This window comes from Phyllostomus hastatus, unplaced genomic scaffold (assembly GCF_019186645.2).
Source record: "Phyllostomus hastatus isolate PE091 unplaced genomic scaffold, TTU_PhHast_1.1 phas_contig_1162, whole genome shotgun sequence".
In the NCBI taxonomy this organism is placed as follows: Eukaryota; Metazoa; Chordata; class Mammalia; order Chiroptera; family Phyllostomidae; genus Phyllostomus; species Phyllostomus hastatus.
This window is the reverse complement of record NW_025333537.1, coordinates 6,248,759-6,269,632: the sequence shown is the minus strand read 5'-3', so window position 1 is coordinate 6,269,632 and position 20,874 is coordinate 6,248,759. Positions and strand designations below refer to the sequence as shown.

Genomic DNA, 20,874 nt, shown 5'->3' with positions numbered 1-20,874 from the left:
GCTGATTCAACTTAAAACCCCCCACACCATTCAGCTTCCAGACTGAAGAGTGCCAGACAGTGGCACTGTGAATAAGGACTGTTCCAGTCTGCAACTGCTGGTCCTTGTAAATCAGGGCAGTCTTGCTATTGTGCCACCAAAGCAACATACAGAAATACAAAACTCATCACCACCAACCGCCAACATAAATGAATGAAAGAAACTGAAGGCTGTTCTCACATACGACCTCTACTATGATCCATAATCTCTGACATGAAATTGTGTTAAAACTGACTTGTTCTGTTCCTTGACTCAATATGTAAAAAATGTTAGAAATTCTAATGTACTTAGTATCACTTTTATAGTAATAAAACATTTTCTTGATTTTCTTAGGGTAAATGGTTTTGTTACCAACGAAGAGTTTAAAAACCACTGGCTTTCTGTGTATTTAAAGCGACGTGGAAATATAACCTGCCGCACCCTTCCTACCAGCCGCACAGTTTTCTCCCTCAGTGCGGCCAGTGGCATCAGCGCAGCTCTGTTCCTTCGTTTCTGGCATGCACTGCCTCAACAACTTCTCACCTTTAAGCTCCCCATGGCCAAGACGCCCCAGTCTCCCGATAACAACCCTCCAGGGCAGAGACGTCATCTGGACAATGCCTATGCACCATTCCCACAACTTCTGCAGTCCGATTTTACGTGCAGATACTTTACTCCTCCGTGACCTAAAATAGAAATGGGGAAAAGGTTCCCAAAAGAGTCAAAGTTATCACTTAGACAAAACCAAGAAAATTCCAAAGAACCCACCCACAGGGGACCAGGTGTATTTAGACAGAGAAGTGAGAAAGATTTGTACCCTAAGGAAAGGCAGAGCGTCAACTTTCATGCACCACATAGAGCAAGGCTCCTCACCTGTTTGGTAAAGCAATATTTACAATACAAGTTTCTAGTAACTCCCCATGGAGGTCAGTGCAGGAAGCCAGAAGCCAGCGCTGGTCGTGAGACAGACAATAGCCCACAAAGAGCACATTGTATTTCTGGCTTGCTTCGCCAAACGTCTCTCCCAGCTCCGTCTGCTTGTCTTTGATTGGGGCCAATATAAAAGGAGGGGAGTAAAGCTGGATTGGGCTGGGCCTCTGAAATCAAAATCAAAATCAATATCAACATAAAGCCATTCAAGTTCATGTTTACAACAAAAACTAGAACAGCACTGAATGAAACCAACAGAAAATAATGACAACAGACTGCTTCCCACCAGAGCTATCTATATAAACAGCAACCATAACCCAAGCAACGGAAAGCCTATTTAAATGATATAAGCTAGGGCATCCAACCAAGCCAATATTTCCTTATGAAAAGAAATCACTATTTTAGAAAGTAAACTGGCCCAACTTCATTAGTCATTAGAAAAGTGGAAATTAAAACCACAATGAGATACCACCACACACCCACCAGAATGTCTCACACAAAAGACAGGAAACCCCCGGTGTGGTTCACCATATGAGCTCCAAACAGAAAAGCAGCGGAACACCCACCAACAGTAAGATGAAGGACACACTGTGACGACAGTCATGCAGTCAGAACATTAAACAGCAGAGAGAATTAAAAAACCACCACTAAAAGCAATAAAAAGGATGAACCTCAGCACTGAATGAAAGAAGCCGGACACAAAGGATTATCAATTACATGATTCAATTTATATGCAAGTGAAAGAACAGACAAAACTATGTTGCTGTAAGTCAGAACAGTGATCACTGTTGGACTGGCTGGAGGAGAGGTTTCTGGACATTTGCTATGTTTTGTTTCTTGTGCTTGTTACATGATAATTTTACATAGAGAAAACTCATCAAGCAGTATAGTTATGCTGGAGTACTTTTCTGTTTGTATGTTATACTTAAGTGTGTAGGTGTGTGATTTGAGAAATCAAAGCAATAGCTGTTACCTAAGACGAACACGTCACATAAACTGTGACATTTAACTGTTGTCGTGGCTTACAGCTATCATACACTTTTTCACATTTAATGAACTACAGCAGGGTCAGCAAACTTCTATGCTATGACACGGATGAACTTCAAACATTCTGCTAAATGAAAAAAGCCAGACATAAAAGATTATATATTGTGATTCCATTTACATAAAATGTCCAGAACAGGCAACCCCATAGCCACAGAAAGTAGATTAGTGTTGCCAGGAGCTGGGAGGAAAGTAAAATGAGGAGTGATTGCGGACAGGTTTGATGTTTCTTTCTGGATTGATGAAATGTTCTGAAGTCAGATAGCAGTGACGGTTGCAAATTCTATAAATAAACTAAAAATCACCAAACTATACAACTTTCAAAAAGGTGAATTTTATAAGTGAATTACATCTCAATAAGTCCTTTTTTAAAAAAAGGATCCAGCCGAGGCTGCCTGGAAAGTTTTGTGTTAAACGACAGGTTAGATGCCAAACATTTCAGATGCAATGGAGAGCCTGTGATAAGTCACGAGGTAACACATTCTACCCAACTCTGTTTTTGGGATGCTGGATGTTCTATGAAAAACGGAAGTGATACCAGTGACAGACTTTCTTCTATTAAGTTGAATGATAAATACTAAACTACATTCTTTCGTATGTGAAAATGTGCTTCCACGAGACTGGAACATTGTAGAGAACTGGAATTCCTAGAAGCAGGGACCTGGCACTTTGGTTCTCTCTCGCACCCTCATCACCTAGTACGGGGCTGGGCACACAGCAGATGGGAGTTTCCTGAATGTAAGTGCAATATTCTAGCTGCAGACGGAGGGAGAGGCTGCATTTAGCAATTCATCATCACTGTAAAGCAAGTAAAAATGCACAAACCTCAGTAACTGTTCATAACATTTGGTTCTTTTGTACTTAGTAAGTTAAGTGATTTCTCTCTTCCTGTTTCAAAGCAAAAGGGAAAAAAGCCTATTTTTGGCATTTATTTTCAAATAAGCCTCACTTTATCTCATGAACACCTGATGGGGTTCTGCCAAAAATGTTATAATCTTTAAAAACCGTATGTCATGTCCTGGGATATCTTAGTATAAGTAGTCAGCCTTTACTCTCCTCTCATGAAAATGCAAAATACTACTAATTACCATTTGAAATTGTGGCGACTTCCTACTAAAGCATAAGAAATGACTGCATCTGAAATGTGGGATAGTACAAGGAGTGAAGAAGAACTAAGTTTATTTTAAAAAGCAGTAACTCAAAATTTCTGGAGACGAAATAAGAAACAAGTAAAAACAAACTGACTTTTTTAATTTTAGAAAAGCTAATAAAGAAAACTGATGAACTGCTCACAAAAGTGAAAAATTCAAACTCAAAAGAATACACTCACTTAAAACTGCCAACTACAGAAATTTTATATAACCCCAGAATGAATGTAGGTTGTCAGCTAAGCAGCTTCCTCCCTTGGGACCAAGTTGACACGAACCAAGTTACAACAAATGCAGTCTTATCTATAGTTGCATCATTTTTCCACTTCTCAGGTTTTACTTATAGAAGGGATAAGCATTTTACAAAGTTTTTCCAAAAAACTTTCATTACCAACGAAAATCAGCAGTTTTGGTGTTTTTTAAGTTCTCTTATGATGAAGAGATCTTTGTTGGCTTTTTTAAATAATTTTTTTATACTCACCCGAGGACATTTTTTCATTGCCTTTACAGAGAGAGGAAGTGGGGGGGAGAGTGAGAGAGTGCTCGAGAGAGAACGAGAACACAGAGAGTGGCTGCCTTCCGACCAGGGACCGACCCTGCGACCCTTCAGTGTGCGGGACAGCGTTCCAGCCGAGCCCCACCGGCCGGGGCTCGCTGGCTTTCATTACGGGGTAACCTTCCACGCAATCAAGTTGAGGGAACTGATTGTTGAAGGCTCTGAACATTCTCAACGTTGCCTGCCCTGTGCTTCTATCTTCAGGGTAAAGTGAAGGGTAAAACAAAATAAGCTTACTTTTGTTTTAAACAGTTTGGCTTTGGTGTTTTAAAATTCCCTATGAGGTAGGTATCTGTGGGAGGTAGGTTTAATAAGATGGAGAGAAAAACCATTCATTTACGTACAGAAGCCCTGAGACAAGAAGAAAAGAAAGCAGAGCCCTAAGAACGTGGACTGAAACATGAGGGGCCCTTGTGAAATAAACACCCACACAACTGCTGACCAAGAGAGAACCAGAGAAGGTAGAGAGTTAGTGATCAAAGATATAGATCAGCTTAAAAAAATAAGGAACAAGATAAATATTGGACAGTTGAACATAAGTACAAGTGATAAGCATATTGTTGCCTCAGGTCCCACATCAAAAAATAGCAAGAGTTTCTCGCCTCTTCTCTCAAAGGATTTTACAAATTCAGGTGTATCTCCTCTATTTGAACTGAAGGATCAAAGAAGCCTACCTACCACTCGTAAATAAAGGTAGACCAGCAAAGCCACCAATGCTCCTGGCTTGCATCTTTAGAACAGAATTCCCCGTTCTGCAAATTCCTGCCCTGCTCCTACCTACCTCCGGATTCTTGAGTGTCATCTCAATGCTGGCAGCAGGCCCGAACCCAGTGAGGGACTTAATGTGGATCTGGGTAGGCAGAGGTCGCCTGCACTGGCAGTACACCGAAAATGCCATGGACTTCAAGTACTGAATGTAGAAAACTTGTTCATCCTTCATTGTCTGCAGCATGGACTGGCAAGGCACAATCTGCAGGCACAGACACAGACAGAACTAGACACTGAGATCTGACCTGCTAACCACGTTGAAAATGAAATGCATGAATTCTTAACTTGAATGGGAGAGGAGACTTCAGTTGTACAATTATAAATACCAAACATAATATAGATCAGTCTTCATTACTTCCAATGACATAAAATCCTGTATTCCAAATGTACCTCAGCAATTTAAGAATAGGTGCCATTGTATTCACAGTCACTTCGAAATTACCCTGCTCCTATTTTAGGGGTAAATTCTTTTTTTTTAAAGATTTTATGTATTTATTTTTAGAGAGGGGAAGGGAGGGAAAAAGGGAGGGAAACATCAATGTGTGGTTGTCTCTCGAGCGTCCCCCTATTGGGGACCCCGCCCACAATCCAGGCATGTGCCCTGACTGGGAATCAAACGTGCAGCCCTTTGGTTCGCAGGCCAGTGCTCAATCCACTGAGCCACACCAGCCGGGGCTAGGGCCAAATTCTTAACGTACTGTCTCTATACCCCCAAATTTAAAAACCTGTTTTTAAACAGATCTCTCATTTTTATAATATATACATATAGTGTGTATAGCATCTTTGAAATTATTGTCTAATCATTCCACAGGAAAACTTCAAAACAATAAAAAGGCATTAATAACCTATTCTGGTAATTTAAATTTCAATCTTTTAATTCTATAAGATAGCTTTAGTTAAAGTAACAGTAAAACAGAACCAAACAAGGAATTGTTTTTCACCTATTAAACCATAAAATTTTTAAGTTTATTATGCTATAAAGCTGTCAATGGTGCAGCAAACATGGTCACGCTCATTCACTGCTGAAAGAAATGTAAATAAGTATAACCTTTTTGGAAGGAATCTGGTGATGTTTACCAGTATCTATAAGAATCTGCTTTAAGAAATGGCCTGAAAAGTGAGAAAGAGATTTTACATAAAGATGTTTGTTATCGCTTTATTTCTAATAGCGAAAAGTGGAAGCAAATTATCTGACTGTATAGGCACAAAGAAGTGTGGAAGATGTGCAGTCATTAAACATGTTACTTTTGAAAATTTTAAATAACATGGAAAAGTATTCATGAATAACATTAAGTACAAAGTCAATAAGTTGTATTTTAAAAAGTCTGATCTCCACTGTATAAACAAACATACAGAATAAAAGGCTAGAAATACACCAAAATAGTCATGATGGCTGAATCAAAAAGGGACAAAAAGCCATGGCTGGCGTAGCTCAGTGGATTGAGTGCGGGCTGCGAACCAAAGCATCGCAGGTTCGATTCCCAGTCAGGGCACATGCCTGGGTTGCAGGCCACGGCCCCCAGCAACCGCACATTGATGTTTCTCTCTCTCTTCTTCTCCCTCCCTTCCCTCTCTAAAAATAAATAAATAAAATCTTTTAAAAAAATCAAAAAGGTACAAAAAGAATATTCTTTCTTCTATATATTTTTATGTATTTCCAATTATTAAAAAAACATGAACTGTGTTTACTTTCATAAAAACACCATCATCAAGGGTAAAAACAAACTTGCAAATACCTGGAGAATGAAAGAATTTCTCATATGCTCAGGTAAATTGTCCAGCATCTCTGTGTAGCAGCGCATCAAACTCAACAGCCAGAAGTTTCCGGAGGTGGAGTCCTCCTCCGAGGTGTAGGTGAAGGGGTCCACCATGTAAATGACGACCGCCGGAGGGTAGGCCTGGCTGTCCGCGGAGTCCGGCTCTGTGGGGATTCCTATTCTCTCCCTGTCTGTGACGCTGCAGAGAAAGTCACACGAGATGTAAAAGTAAATATAACTTACACAAAATAAAATCAGTTATAGAGCACGCAGAGTCCTCGGACAATGGTTAAAGATTAAAGGTAACATTAACACGTGTCATATTACTGAAATGAAGGCAAACCAAGCCAGTTAGCACCAAGATAGACATAAATAATGTAACTGCCTCTAAAACGAGAGACCTCTTTTTCAACTCCCCGTTTTTCCCTGTGGCTATAGTCTACAAAGATGGTTTATAATACTATTATATTAACAGTAATAGCTTACTGTTACAAATATATTATATTCATATAATACTTGTATTAATAATAGCTCACTATTAAGTTAATGAATTTAATAATAAGTTGATAAGTTAGGTCACAATAAGTCTCAAATTTCTTAACACTGAAGCTACTGATTGACAGCTGTCACTTTCTATTTGCAAGAGAAAAATCAGAGCACTGGATTCAGAGACTCGTGAGGTTGAGGAGAGAGAGGGATGCAGAAGAAGAGCAGACAAGGCAGGGGCCCGCGCTGAGGCCACCCATCTCAATCAATCAGTGAGCAACGTACCTTTCCTGTCCGTCCTGTGAGGGCTGAGAGGAGCTCGGCCCAGGCTCGGGGTCTCCACCACAGCCTATGTTCCCTTGCGTTCTATCAGCAGAACTGGCCCCAGTGCTGGGGTTCTGCCCTCCGACACTACCACTGAATCCTGACGAAGAGGTAGTGCTTAGCTGGTTGACAGTGGGAGCAGAGGCGGATGATGAGACGGGTGGCATGGAGGAACCGGATGTGGAGCTACTTGCTGCAGGGTTCGCAGAACTGCCATTGGAGGTGGGATTAAATGCACTGCCAGCCGAGGGAGCTGCTGATCCTGAATTTGAAGCTAAAGGCCCAGCGTTCCCAGGAGTAGCTTGTCCCTGTGCTGCTGCTGGTGGGGTCTGGTATTTAGGTGGTACCAACAGGCTGCTATCGAGCTGCAGAGTGGCTAAATAAGGTGCTGAAAGAGTACATGCAGAGAGGTGATTTTAGTGAGGCTCTGCAGAGTTACACAGTCAGAAATTCAAAATGGTCACTTTTTAAAAATTATGCTTTCAGGCTGCAATACCCTGGTTATGATACCTAAAATGCTATCTTCACAATTGAACATGTGCTTATATATCCTGAAAACACAGCAACGAACATGGAACTACTTATTATAAATACTGAAAAAGAACCTTATTTAAAAATAAAGAAAATTAATCATTTGTAACATTTTCCTTTCAGACTGACTCCATACGCCACCACTGAAAAATGAGAGGCCATGAAGTCTACGACCATTGTGGTACATTACGCTCATACACATATATAGCTTTATAAGCTTCTTAGATTCTAGGAATCTGAAATAAAAACTAAGCAGTTAATACCAAATCATGCTCTCTAGTTTTCAAAATCCTGGAGTAAATTAGTTATTATGTCTTTAGGAAACTTTAATGGAACGTTAGACAAAAGAAGCATAATACCGCACCCTAACAGGTTGGGGGAGGGGAATTCGCTATTTTACCTCTCAAATTCTACTTTGCCTAATAAATCCCCACTTACCTAGGTGATGGCGGCAAACTTGCGCATAAAGTTTGAGTCTGGAATGATTGTCATTCTCCTCACTGCTCCACGGCTGGTTAAACCACTCACTCACAAGCTCATCGGTCAGCTTCTGTGCCACCGTCTTCCCCACGCGCATGATCCCATCACGTAGCACTTTGCAGATGGGCTTGTGCTGCCCAAGCCTACACATCTGATACCACAAACGAGATCATTACTGGCAACAGGAACCACTGCTTCGTTCAGCACATAGCGTTAGCAAGGGGGATTCTGTACCATACACATGGAAGCATTTTCCCCTTTCTTTTTAGTGTGACCACATGCAACCAAACGAACATTGTAAGCTGCTCCTATCTGGTAATTATCATGTACTCTGAAATTGCTGTTTGTCTCCAAAATGTGGACTAGCTCCTCTACAGAAAAATAAATGTTTCTTCTGAAGAATAATCAACATTTCTGCACCCCAGCCCATCCCTCCTGCACGAGGGAAGACTGCCGAGCACTACCTGATTGCTAGTGGTCAAACAAGGAACTAACCCGGCTCCTGCCTACTGAGTCCGACCGACACATATGTCCACTAAAACCTCTTAGGTAATCCCTACTCGTGATGCTTTCCCATTAGATAACATTAAAATTTTATGGGCCATCTGCTGGATTGTCAGACATTTGGAGATCACCAATACCAGAGACCACAGAAGTGCTGGATAAGCTGATCACTTTCTGAAAGTAAAAGGTTGTTTTAGCACAAGAATCTGTTACTGATCTCCAGGACACTAAGTGGCAGATAACTGATATAACTACCAAAAGTAAGCTCCTTAACTACCTGTTCGCCAGCAGGAGAGCCCATATTATTGTCCCTTACTAGAGCTAATGAACTGAAGCCTTACCAAGTCCCTACAACATCTTAAGCAGGCATGCAGTACTGCCAAATGAGCAATCCTAGTAGAGTTATTAAGATCTAAAAAGATCCAGCAAGCCTTTCTATGTTTTGTTACTTATGTGAAGGCTTCATTCAAGAAATGGCCGGGCTTTGAAATTGCTTAGACAAGTTGTCTGTGTTAGCATAAGTATGGTTTAATATTATTATGTATCCATGGGCCAGGCACTGTTTAGAAATTATTGTATCCAAGGGTTTTCTTCAGGGGCTTAATTGACGCCATTACCTAATACGTTAGCATCTCCTCACTTCTTTGCAGCAACACGTAAGTCTACTACTTCATCTGTACTCTTTCTTACATTTATAGAGAGAGGATGTTCTGTTACGGAATATTTTTGAAATTCAACTTGGCATCTTATTTAACAACCACATTTGTAATACTTATAATATACCTATCACAGTTCTAAACACTTTATAAAATCTTATTAACCAATGTCAACCCAATGTTTAATTTTCTAAAAAATAGTAGTTTAATTTAATCTTCCCAAATACAATGATATTAGAAGTAAAAAGCACAAACAACATAGTGTATGTGATGTGGTACTTCCTCTTCAAAGACAGACAATTCTAATTTTTCAAAACTAACACAAATTTATGTACTAAATATATAAAATTATCTACTTGGCCATTACATTATTGTGGTTATTACATTATTAACCTATATCAAAATTTTAGTATTAAGATGCATGTAATATTAAATAAAACATAACAGGGGCATAATTCATTAAACTTATCTTTCAATTTAGAGATTTTCAAGCTAAACATTTTTATACTGTTTCCAGGAAATTTCCCCTTCTCCCCTGCCTCACAAAAGGAGTAGATGCGCCTTCTTTTTTCATAAAGCTCATCTTCTGAACAGCCACTTTTCCCTGGTGAATAATACTTTTATTTTTTATTCTTTTTGAAAAATCTTTCTTCTTTATTTATTTATTTATTTATTGACTGATTGATTGATTGATTGATTGGAAGGAGAAGGAGAGGGAGAGAAACATCAAGCAGCTGCCTGTCGCCAGTGCCCCGACCAGAGACTGAATCTGCAGCCCAGGCATGTGCCCTGACAGGGAACCAACCAGCGACCTCCAGCTTTGCGGGACGACGCCCGGCCAACTAAGCCACACTGGTCGGGGCAGCACTTTTAAGTCTGAGCACACAGATGGGGGAAAACAACTGACAGGGTTTTAAGATGTGTAGTCAGGGCTGGCAGAAGAAAGTCTTCTAAATCTAATAAAATATAAAGCCAAGATGGGAAAACAATTTACTTCTAGAAAAAATTCCTAATGTAGTTCTGTCCTTCACCCTCCAACTAACTGCAAATTTTCTCTGAAATCTTTTTTGAAGACATTTATTCTTTAAAATTTAGGCATAGCCAGAAACAGCCCGAGGACTCAACTCATGTTAGAAGCACTATGTTCAGATCTCTCACCTCGTATACAGCGCTCAAGTCCCTGAAGAAAGTTTTGGCTCCTTCGAGCAAGGCCTCATTTTCTGGACACACCACAATATAGGCAACATCACGGTGGCCCCCATACGGGTCCAACAACAGCCTCTCCCAAAACGGCAAGGAGAACGGAGAGATGGTGAGGAAGTCCTTGTCGTAGCCTACCAGCAGGGTGGGGATGGGCAGCGGCTCAGGAGACTCCTCGGAACCTGGAACAACACCGCGCTTTAGGAAGGCGCCTGACGGTCTATTTCGGGTGCACCGGTCTTAATTCTGGCACCGGACAGCTCACTGTGGGTCGGCATGATGGTCTTGAAAGTGTTTCCAAATCCTCTCCTTAAATGGCCCCAGATGGAGAACTTAACCAAATGAGTGAGAACGTGGTTATAAAGGTTCAACAGAATCAGAGGGGAGAGTAGAACAAGTTCCCTTTCCAAGCAGCACCATGCCACTTGCTTTGTTCCTGACTGTGAAGAAGTTCATCCAAATGAAAATGCAACAAGGACCAGGAGGATGAAAATCTAATAAAAATGCTCTACTTAGGGACTGTTTTCCTCATTGCCCTTGAGTATGCCACCAATGTTTAGAAAACCTGACTTCAACACTGACTTGAGGAAAACAAAGAGAATATAAAACTTAAGTCATCAAGAAAAGATTCCATTTTGTCAGTGAAGCAAGGACTCGACAGTAGCTAAAGCTGCTGTTCACGGGGCGGAGAGCCGAGGGGGCCCGAGACGGAGGAGGACCGTACCGTAGGTGCCCCGGCCCGCCATCTTGTGGAACTGCTGCCAGGTGAGTGGTCCTTGCACGTGCTGGATATTCTCCCAGGTCCTGCCCGTGCGTTTCTTTTGGATGGCATCTTGGAGAAAGGGCTGCAGGGACAACAGCATACGGACCACATCTTGGGAGGAGAGCATGCTGATATCTAGCACTGGAACAGGCATTAAATGAAAAGAAACAGAAATCATACAGGAGGACTGGACTGGCACTCTCCTCTCTCCGGCCATCACTTCGGACCGCGCTTAGAGTCCGTGACAAAGACACTGGTGGTAGGGTCTATTTTTAGTAGATTCTAAAATACTTGACTTAGGAGTCAGGAGGAAAGATATTCTTGTACTGAAGTGGAAAAGTAATTTATTATTGGAAATAATACAAGGGAAAATAGGTTACTCTACATTAATAAAAAGGCTAACTACAGAACTGCTTAACAGTGGAAAGCTGGATAGACCCAACTTTTTAAAATCATACAACCTGTTTCCAAGGATGCTCACAAGAGAGCTGCAAACGTGTCTTAATTATTGTATAACTTTACTTCGCAAACAATGGTCTGACTATCTGGTAAGTGGGAAAAGCTTTTGAAAACCGTAAAAATTGCTCTTGCTGACTTGAGGAAAATATTTTCACAAAATACAAAATGCGTGATGGGAAAGAAGCCCTTCCAAGCAGAGAGAAGCACGTGAGAACATGGCAGAGGCAATGACGGGACTGTATACAGAGGAAAGGTTTCAGAACATTCTCCCTGCTAGCGGGAGGGATTCTTAACCTAGAATCTGAATAACTTCTGAAACTGTGCAAAACTGCACGCACACATACATGAACATGTTATTTTTTTCCCAGGAGAGACGATCCATAATGCTCATCAAATTCTCAAAACGATCTGAGGGACTAATTAAGTTCAAGGTAATCGGCTATGAATCTGCACAGCTGAGTTACTGAAGATCTTTCCTTACTCTTTTCTAGCTGATTAGGAAAGGGGCACAGGTGAAAATCTGACTTATCTACGAAAGAAATCTGAAACACAGGGTGCTTAGGGTTCTTAAGACATTTTAAGATTATGTCCTTAAATCAAACACAGGTTATAAATTGGAGGACCACAGAGTTATTTACTTTTTAACTTTGGAATAAATTGCTCCGGGAAACTTCATGAACAAATCTGGATCTCTGGCTTCTCTCTCTGAAGCACTGGCAGACCTGGCAACCGGGGGCTGAGACCATACCCCCGCACGACCACCACTGCTGGAGCCGAGGAGGAGCCACTCCCTTCAGACCGTTCTCCACGGTCCCCTCTGCTGTCTGCCTGAGACTGAAGCAGTGCTAATCATTATTTTCAAGCCTGTGCTGTTTTGTTTTTTTTTTCTTACAAGAAAACAGTAAAGTACTTCTTGCACTCATGGCTCTATCAAAAGTAGGAAAATGACAGGCCAAGTGAACCAGATCAAAAGCAGACATAATTGTCTGTGAACTGTACTCCTATGCATACAAAATAGAAGGTGTGCTGCAGCAAGACACAACTCAGGGCACTGCTTTTTGCAAATCTGGCTCCCTGCACCACTTACATGACGTCTGGTACTTCCAAGCACCTGAATTCGGAACCCACCCCTCCCCTGCAACAAAGGTGCTACTCTTCATACCCAAAGGTGGCACTACCGTTGCTCCCACACAGGTTGCCTTTCTGTCTACAGGCCACTACCTAGTAAAAGGAACCGCTAAGATAATCATCCACATTTCTTTAGGGGAAAGAATACACTTTTTTCATCTCATAAACTCATCCAGCAGACATAATTAAAGGTCTGTAAGTATGCAGCACTATGCTTAAAGCTAAACGGTCATGAAAATGAGTATGACTTTTGAGTACTTCCTTAGGAGTCAGCCTCCACTTCCAAAAAGTCTCCCTGCTTGGCCAGCTCAGAAAGCACCTATCATTCCCTACTCCACTGATCTTTGTCCTCTGGGCATACTTTTATTATTCCAGAGTTCAAACGATATTTGGGAAGCTAATACCACCTTCTCCCCTGCAAGACTGAGAGTGGCTCAGAAGCAGACTCCATGTTTCATTCACATAATCTCTCTAGCTTGGCCCCTGTTCCCCTCGTTCTACAGAAACAGCTCTCACTGTCAGTACAAGGCCGTCCTTACCTTAAAAGCCCAGCATTTTAATGCTTGTTGACCCCTCTCTCCTTCTGGAAACACTGTGACTTGGCAGAATTCAGCAAAGCCTGTCCCAGGCCCTCCTTCCCCTCATTCTATGCTTTCTTCCTCCTCAGTGCCTCTGGCTTGTTACCTGTATGCCCCCTACTTCCTCCCCCGAGCTCCAGGCCCATCAAATCCCAAATGTCTACCCAGCATCTCTACCCAGATACCTCAAAAGGTCCTTTACAACTTCCAAAACCCAATTTATGAACTTTCTCCTCAAACCTGGTCTTCCTCTAGCTTACCCATCTCTGAACGGCACCACTGTCGGTCCAGGTATACAAGTCCCAAATCTGAGTGTCTTCCTTAACATCTTACTCTCCCTGAGCCCGCAAAACTCAACCCATGACCAAGTCCTACCACACTACCTCCCAAACATCATCTGAGTGTTTCCACTTCTTTTCCATTTTCTTTGCAAAGACACTAATCAAGCCATTGCTTCTTACCTGGTCTACTATAATACCCTCCTAGTCTCCCCAAACCCACTCTGCCATTGCCTAATTCACAGCCCTCATTAGGGTCACAGTACTTTAATACAAATCTGATGCCAAGGCCTCTTCATACAACCCATGGACAACTCATCAGTGCTCTATGAATGAAGACCCAACCCCCAGCATGTCTCCAAAGGTTCTTGGTCATCTAGCCCCTATTCATTTCTTTAAAGGCCCCAGGCTCTGTGTAACTCTGAGCTTCACACTTGCCACTCCTTCTGCCTGGGACACAATTCCTTGTATCCTATCCTCTTTACCCAGGTAATTTATGCTCATCATTCAAATCTCGAATGTGTTACTACTTCTCCAGGGAAGTCTTCCCTGACCTCTGGCACAGGGCGGCTCTCCTACTCCATGCTTTCACCACTTGTAATGGTTTGTAATAATATGCTTCAGTGTAATGTCCATTTTCCAGAACACATTAGAAACTCCCCTGAGGGCAGGTGCCTTGTCTGTTTTGGTCACCATTTCATCCGTCAGGACGCACTGCATTACTGACAGTGAATGGTAAGGGGAGAGAGAGCAACCTGCATGGCACTTTTAGAGCTCAACTACAAAAATGTTTGTCAACTGGAGCTTTTAATAACAGAAGGGCCAGTGACAAGACCCAGTAACCACAACACAAAGTCAAATCTGATCACTGTTACAAGAGTATAAAATACTGAAAAACCAGACGAAGGAGAAAATACACAGTAACTGAGTCTATTTCTATACAAGATTCTAAAGTAGCATGGTAACTTGACCCAGAAGAATGAGTGGATTTAAACATGAAAGGCTGTGTAAATGATCAGTTTTTAGACTCTTCAAGACTTATTCTGCAGTCACAGGTTTCCAAATGAAATGCCTGTATGAATTAATACAAGAGGGAATTTTCACAAAATGATCACTCCTCTCCAAAGGTGTTTCGATAAAACATTCCCCCAGTCCTTATATTAAGGATGGTATCATCATAGCTCTCACTTTAGTTGTCTTATTTTTTAAGAAGTGAAATTTAAAGTTTTGTCAGAGAACAAAGCAAAGAAAGTGTGTAAGCTATCACACCAAGATACTCTCCAAAGCACACCCGTATTCCGGGACACCTACCGTTGCTATGAGGCCAAGCGTGCACGGTGGCGCTTCTCACCAGCGCTTCATCCACTTTCCCACCCGTGGGATTGTCCACATACTGCCGGCCCTGCTCCAAGGCATTGAAGCACTCCGTCCAGTAATCGTTGTTATCTGCTTGCACCCGGTCGTAACTCCAGCTTACGCAGGGAAGAGTTTGGCGACTGTTAGAGGAAATGTAGTCCAAGAAACTCAGTGAAGCAAAAGGTTGTGTGTGTTGATTCTGGAGGTGGAGGAGAAGGCTTGTAGGTGGCTCCTGGGGTTTTCTGGCTGCCTCCATCTGAGGAAGGAAGGTGGTCTGACACATCATTAAGCGCCTCTCTGCAGCCTGACCAATATCAGAATTCTTCCCAAAAATATCCAACTCATCTTCCAGGAAGAGTCCTGAATTGTAGCCAAGTTTGCGATTCATGATTGCGCTGAACCCACAGGTGCAGCGGTACTGGTCCTCGTTGGAAGAGTCGGGGATGTAAAGCCCGACATCTGCCCCTTTGATGTTCATGTTGCAGGCGCAGATGCAACAGCTGTCAAAGTTTCTGTCTTTAAAGATATTCATCACAGAATCAGAGAGTATCAGGGTGACGTAGAGACTGTGGGCTTCAGGAATTGGCTGCATGGTGGCAGGTTCCACAGAGTTAAGGGGCCGCGTGGTAGAGGGGGTAGAGGCTGGTGACCCCTGATCGGTACTGTCATATTTAACAGACCCCTGACCACTGGCAGTGCCCCCACCTCTGGGAGTTCTTGGGGTCCTGGGGGTTCGTGGCGTGGGGACAGAGAAGCGAGGGGTTGCTGGCGATGGCAAAACTCCTGCTCCGCTGTTGCTGGCCGGGGCTGCGCTGTTCAGCGTCACGGGGGTGTTCATCTGCGGTGTGTTCAGATAGTCTGGGTCTGCTAGGCTCCCGACGCTAGGCACATTGCTGCAATGGCACCAAGTGAGAGTCAGAGGCCGGTCACGGACGCCGGGACAACACATCCCCCCACCCAGCCTGCACATGTCTTAGCACTTACGCTTGCTGTTACTTGGTATGCTCAACTTTCTCTTAAAAAAATAAAAGTAAAAGGATTCCAAGGAATCAGTGCAGTATGTGGGAAAGCAAAAAGTGAGGAATGAAAAATAAACCATTTCTTTCTACCCTTTTCACATTTAAGCAATCCTCATCTTAACCTTTGGAGGGAACCTTTAGTATCCTCACAGAAAACACAGCGCTGGGTCTGGTCAGTGTAATTCGGGAAAACGATGACTACTAAATGGAATTCCAACACATGCGTTCAGATGCTAAATTAACTGGAAGACCATAGGACGAAATTTCCATCTAATTTGCAATTACGTTTTTATCATTTTTTGAAATTGAAAGTCTGCCAGCGTACTTGTTCTCTGAGGCTATAATCTATATAGGATTCTCAAGTAGTTATAATCAAATGCACATGAAAATTTAACATTTTTCTAACTTTCAAAATGTACTCTATCTAGGCCTGCATTTTAATAGTAATGTGTGACCATGAGGGAATTCTATTTTAGGAAATCCACTGGCCCGTACTACACTACAATTAATGAAAATATTAAATATGCTGTTAAGAGGCCTTAGTCTTAATTAGATGGTGGCACAAAAGTACACACATTGTATTATAATTTCCAAACTTATAAGATTTTTGTGGGATGAAAGGCAATTCTAGTTCACTTATTAATTTCAACATGCTATGCATTACCTATAGCACAATTATTTTAAGTTCCCAAACTTGATATTTTCTCCCAAGTAGCTACTTCTTTTTGGAATGACCACACAGAAAACACAACAGTATCTGCCATGTTCTGCCGTTTTATTACGGCAGAAAATTGTTTTGATGTACATTCTTAAAGGTACATGTAAACCAGCATATCGGACCATTCCTTCTGATTAGAAAGTATCAAAAGAACCCAGCTTTTGTTTAATACTTAATATCCTTTTGAAAGATATTAATACTGTGCTTAAACTAATATTCATCCAATAAACTACATATTCATAAAATAATGGTCCTTCAAATAATTTTCTTGTGATTTTTAATTAGCTATGCCTAAACGACTAGCTGAAAATCCAAATCAGGCTCTGTAAAGAAATTTTAAATCAGAAGCACACTGGTATTTTTGAGCACAGATAAAAAATGACCCAGAAACCTTGATTAGCAATCACTGCCATCTCAGAGACCAAAATAATGTTGTAATAATGATCTTTACTCTAATTGGACTCCTTTCAAATTTTCCTGTTCAACAAATCCTAAAATTATTATGCAGTTCAGATCAGAAAAGGAACTATGACTACTAACTGAAAAACCTTTATAAATAATTAAATTGCTCCCTAGGTAGTAAGAATGGTTTGTTCTGTATAGTAACTTTATTTCTTCCAGTCAATAAAAATGAACTGAGTACCAGCCCTATGCTAGATGCTAGATATTCAACGGTGAAAAAGCACGAAAAGTCAGCTCACACCAAGTGTGGCAGGCATCATGCAAATGAGTGCTGGTATGCTGGGTGTGACAAGTGTGTGTCTGTGGGGGGGAGGGGCATGGGGGGTGTCCAGAGTGATAGAGACCACAGCAGGAAGATTTTGCATACTCCAGAACTGTGCTGTCTGATAAGGCTGGCACTAGCCCCATGTGCTAAATTTAAAATTCACTTAAACAAAACTAAAAATTCAGTCAATCTCAACTAGCCACATTTCACACAGGACAGAGCTACAACATGAGGGTAGTAGATGCTGTATTAGAAGGACATTAGGAAAATATAGAAAGTTCTATGAACAGTGGCAGTTTAGAATACCAAGAATCTTTAGATGGCAAATAATAGATTTAGTAGATCTAGACAATGATCTAAATTATTTATTATTTAAGACTATCACAGCACAGGGTTTCATGTCAGTTTTTTTTTTGAGGAGGCTGTAAGTGCAATACAGATCCAAGTGTCAAATGGGTTTCTGGAGGGGCTGCATTGTCTGCATGCTAGCCCCTCCCGAGCTGGCTGCAGCAGTCTGTAATGAAATACGCTACAGCAGAACTGGAACACAGCCCCAGAAAACAAGCCAGGTGCTCACATGCCTTTACAGTACTGGTGAGCTGTAATTTCCATAATACTTTGACAACCTTTAGTTGTTGGGGCCTTTCAAAACTCTGCATGAGAAGCAGGGCAGGGTGATCCATTTTAAAGAAGGGAAGACAGGTAAAATGGTCACTTAGGGTCATACATAGAACAACGAAAAAGGCAGGGTCCTCTGAGGGTTCAATGACAGTAGAGCAATACCTTCCCAGGACTAGGGTTCTTTTACACTACTTCTCTGCCCCAAAACTGACTTTTTCATTCCAATACTGACTTTACACACATAAACATAAAGCCTGTTCATGACATTAAAGCTGACATCATCAAGACGCTTTTATACAAGGTCACAAAGAAGTACCCCACAGGCTGGATCTGGACCATGAATTTGTCTTATTGGCTCTTAAAATGCCACTTTGAATCAATTGACAACAAACTTTGAATTAACTGTCAACATATTTAAAAAGGAAATTTACATGAAAATCCAGGCCTCTAATCTCCCACATTCCTGCCTAAACAACTTGCTGCAATTAAATAGCAAATGTCCCTTTAATGGGATGTACTCTCAACAGTTCATCACAGACCCTGGCACCTGCTGTCCCTCATAATCCTAACAATGACACTGAGCATCACTAGCACCAAGTCTTCTGCTTTACCTAGTCCATTTCATCCCCGTATTGTTTACCTGGTCCCAATAGAAATTGGAGTTTGTGGCCCTTTATTTAATAGCATTTAAATGATTTTATTAAGAAGTTATTAATTATACAGGAAACTGATTCTACATTGTTGATTTAAGTACCATTTTCTGGACAGTATGAAATAGATCCAAGCTACAATAAATACCTCCCTTTCTTTCCCCCATACCACAGTTCTGTTGCTGCTTTCTTATATGATGCGGGGTCAGTAACAGAGAGAAAGTTTATGTTAATACATCATTTTAAAGTACCTTAAGTAAAAACATTTAAAAATCACCAGCTTACATAAAACAAAGTACTTACCGCCACCCCCCTCAAAATATTACCAATAGAATCTAGTACTTGATTCTGTAGTAACCCGATTTGACACTGAATGAGTATGAACATGATTCTCTACTGAAATAACTAACTTTTTACGTATACATGAAATTTGGTTTAGAAAATAATGTACATTTTCAACACAAAATAATGTGCACAAAAACATGCACGGCCAATTCAAGTTTCAAGTAATATGCTACTGTCATCGTTTTTAACACTTAGTTAAGATAAAAATCACACCAAATACAGCACATACTTGTAGCCATCTCTAATGAAAGTGGCTGCAGGTGGCATGGGCAGTTGTTCAATTTTAGGAGGAATTGCCCACGAAGGCCGGAACAGACAGGCATCAGGTATCTTCAGAGGTAGCAGGCATTGGCTCGGCAACATCTTCAGTGGCGCAAACATGGAGGACCCCACGAAAGGCTGGAAAGCTGGAACTTTGTGCACATATGAGAAGTCCTGCAAGGACAACGTGAGGCTGGTGATAATGCTGGTAAATGACTCAAGACACAGCAGGGTAGTGACACAAATGACTGTAACTCAATATTTCTCTTATCTAATCAGCAGAGAATGCTAATGCCAAAATTTTAAATTAATCAAAATAAACTGTAATTAGTATAGCAATTCATTAGTTCATGATCCAATTCAGAGAATTCTCAGGAACTTATGTATATGTGGCATAAAGACAGTATTATTTTAAAGAAGATGTAGTGAATCTGTTTGGAAATCACTCTACTATACTGGCAATCACCTTTATTTCCTCTGGCTTGGGACTTCCTAAGCCGTCTTCCACTTCCATTTTGAATTCAGTGAGTTGTGCTGAAACCATACTGACCATAGGACTCTCCATCATGCCTAATGCTGTCACTGTCTCTGAACTGATTCCGTCTTTGTAATTCATCACAGGAGAAAATGCAGGGTGCTGTTCCAGAGACGGAGGGGTGGGGAACATCCTCTGCAGGTCTGCAACTGCTGGAAGGAAGGAAGGAAGGAAGGAAGGAAGGAAGGAAGGAGGGAAGGAGGGAGGGAGGGAGGGAGGGAGGGAGGGGATGGGAGGGAAAAAAAAGAAAGGAAAGAAAAGAAACCATTTTTTTAAACAGGCACTACTTACATAAAAAAAAAAATCCCAGTTCATAGCCAGAAACACTATTTGGCATCAGAAATAATGCTAATTGAATGGTCAGATCAGTTACACAATAGAATATTAATCATGGAAGTCCCAAAGAAGGCCATCAGCAGAAAGTTACACTTTTCTGAAGCTTGATCACTATCCTCTTGATCCTCTAGGTCCAAAGGGGTACCCAACCTGCACTATGAATATGGCCCAACACAAAATCATAAGTTTACTTAAAAACTTCTTTTTGCTTATCAGTTTTCATTAGTATTTATGTATTTAATGTGTGGCCCAACACCACTCTTCTCCCAGTGTGGCTCAGAGATGCCAAAAGGCTGGACACCCCTTTAGGATTCGGCCTCACATTAATGAAGTGAACAAAGCCTACGTACATTTTTCTTTCAATAGCTGATTCCCCGAGAAGTCTAAGAACGAGAAGCAACTGGATGGAGTAACCACTTTATTAAAAGTTCTATCCCTATTACAAGTATGCATGAAATATTTCAGAATCATATCATAACTGTTATGCAGCAAACTTTACACAGAAAAATCTATCAGGCACTTATATTTCAGAAAAGAAAAACTGCTGAAAGCTCTAATGATGGTTTACATGCAGTAGGATTGCTCAGCTAGTCTGACATATCCACGACATTCATGTTCTTTTACAAAATGGTTCCATACTCTCCTTCCAAAATGACATTAAAATTAAACTTCAGAGTTAGGACTAACAGACCTACCTA

General features: G+C 41.3%; 1 protein-coding gene across 2 annotated transcripts in view; it reads right to left on the bottom strand.

Annotated features, from left to right (window-relative positions):
* MED13L (mediator complex subunit 13L) overlaps nucleotides 1–20,874 on the bottom strand; it is a 260,578-nt gene that overhangs the window by 13,485 nt on the left and 226,219 nt on the right. Inside the window, exons 15-25 of one of the 2 annotated variants that reach the window (XM_045846637.1) lie at nucleotides 19,772–19,992; nucleotides 19,274–19,479; nucleotides 14,920–15,857; nucleotides 11,127–11,306; nucleotides 10,361–10,584; nucleotides 8,001–8,193; nucleotides 6,993–7,419; nucleotides 6,201–6,420; nucleotides 4,478–4,666; nucleotides 892–1,115; nucleotides 562–704 (exon numbers count right to left, since the gene is read on the bottom strand). In XM_045846637.1, coding sequence (XP_045702593.1) covers nucleotides 562–704; nucleotides 892–1,115; nucleotides 4,478–4,666; nucleotides 6,201–6,420; nucleotides 6,993–7,419; nucleotides 8,001–8,193; nucleotides 10,361–10,584; nucleotides 11,127–11,306; nucleotides 14,920–15,857; nucleotides 19,274–19,479; nucleotides 19,772–19,992 — 3,165 coding nt within the window. The remainder of the gene's footprint in view (nucleotides 1–561; nucleotides 705–891; nucleotides 1,116–4,477; nucleotides 4,667–6,200; nucleotides 6,421–6,992; nucleotides 7,420–8,000; nucleotides 8,194–10,360; nucleotides 10,585–11,126; nucleotides 11,307–14,919; nucleotides 15,858–19,273; nucleotides 19,480–19,771; nucleotides 19,993–20,874) is intronic. The other variant, XM_045846643.1, reaches the window with a different exon arrangement.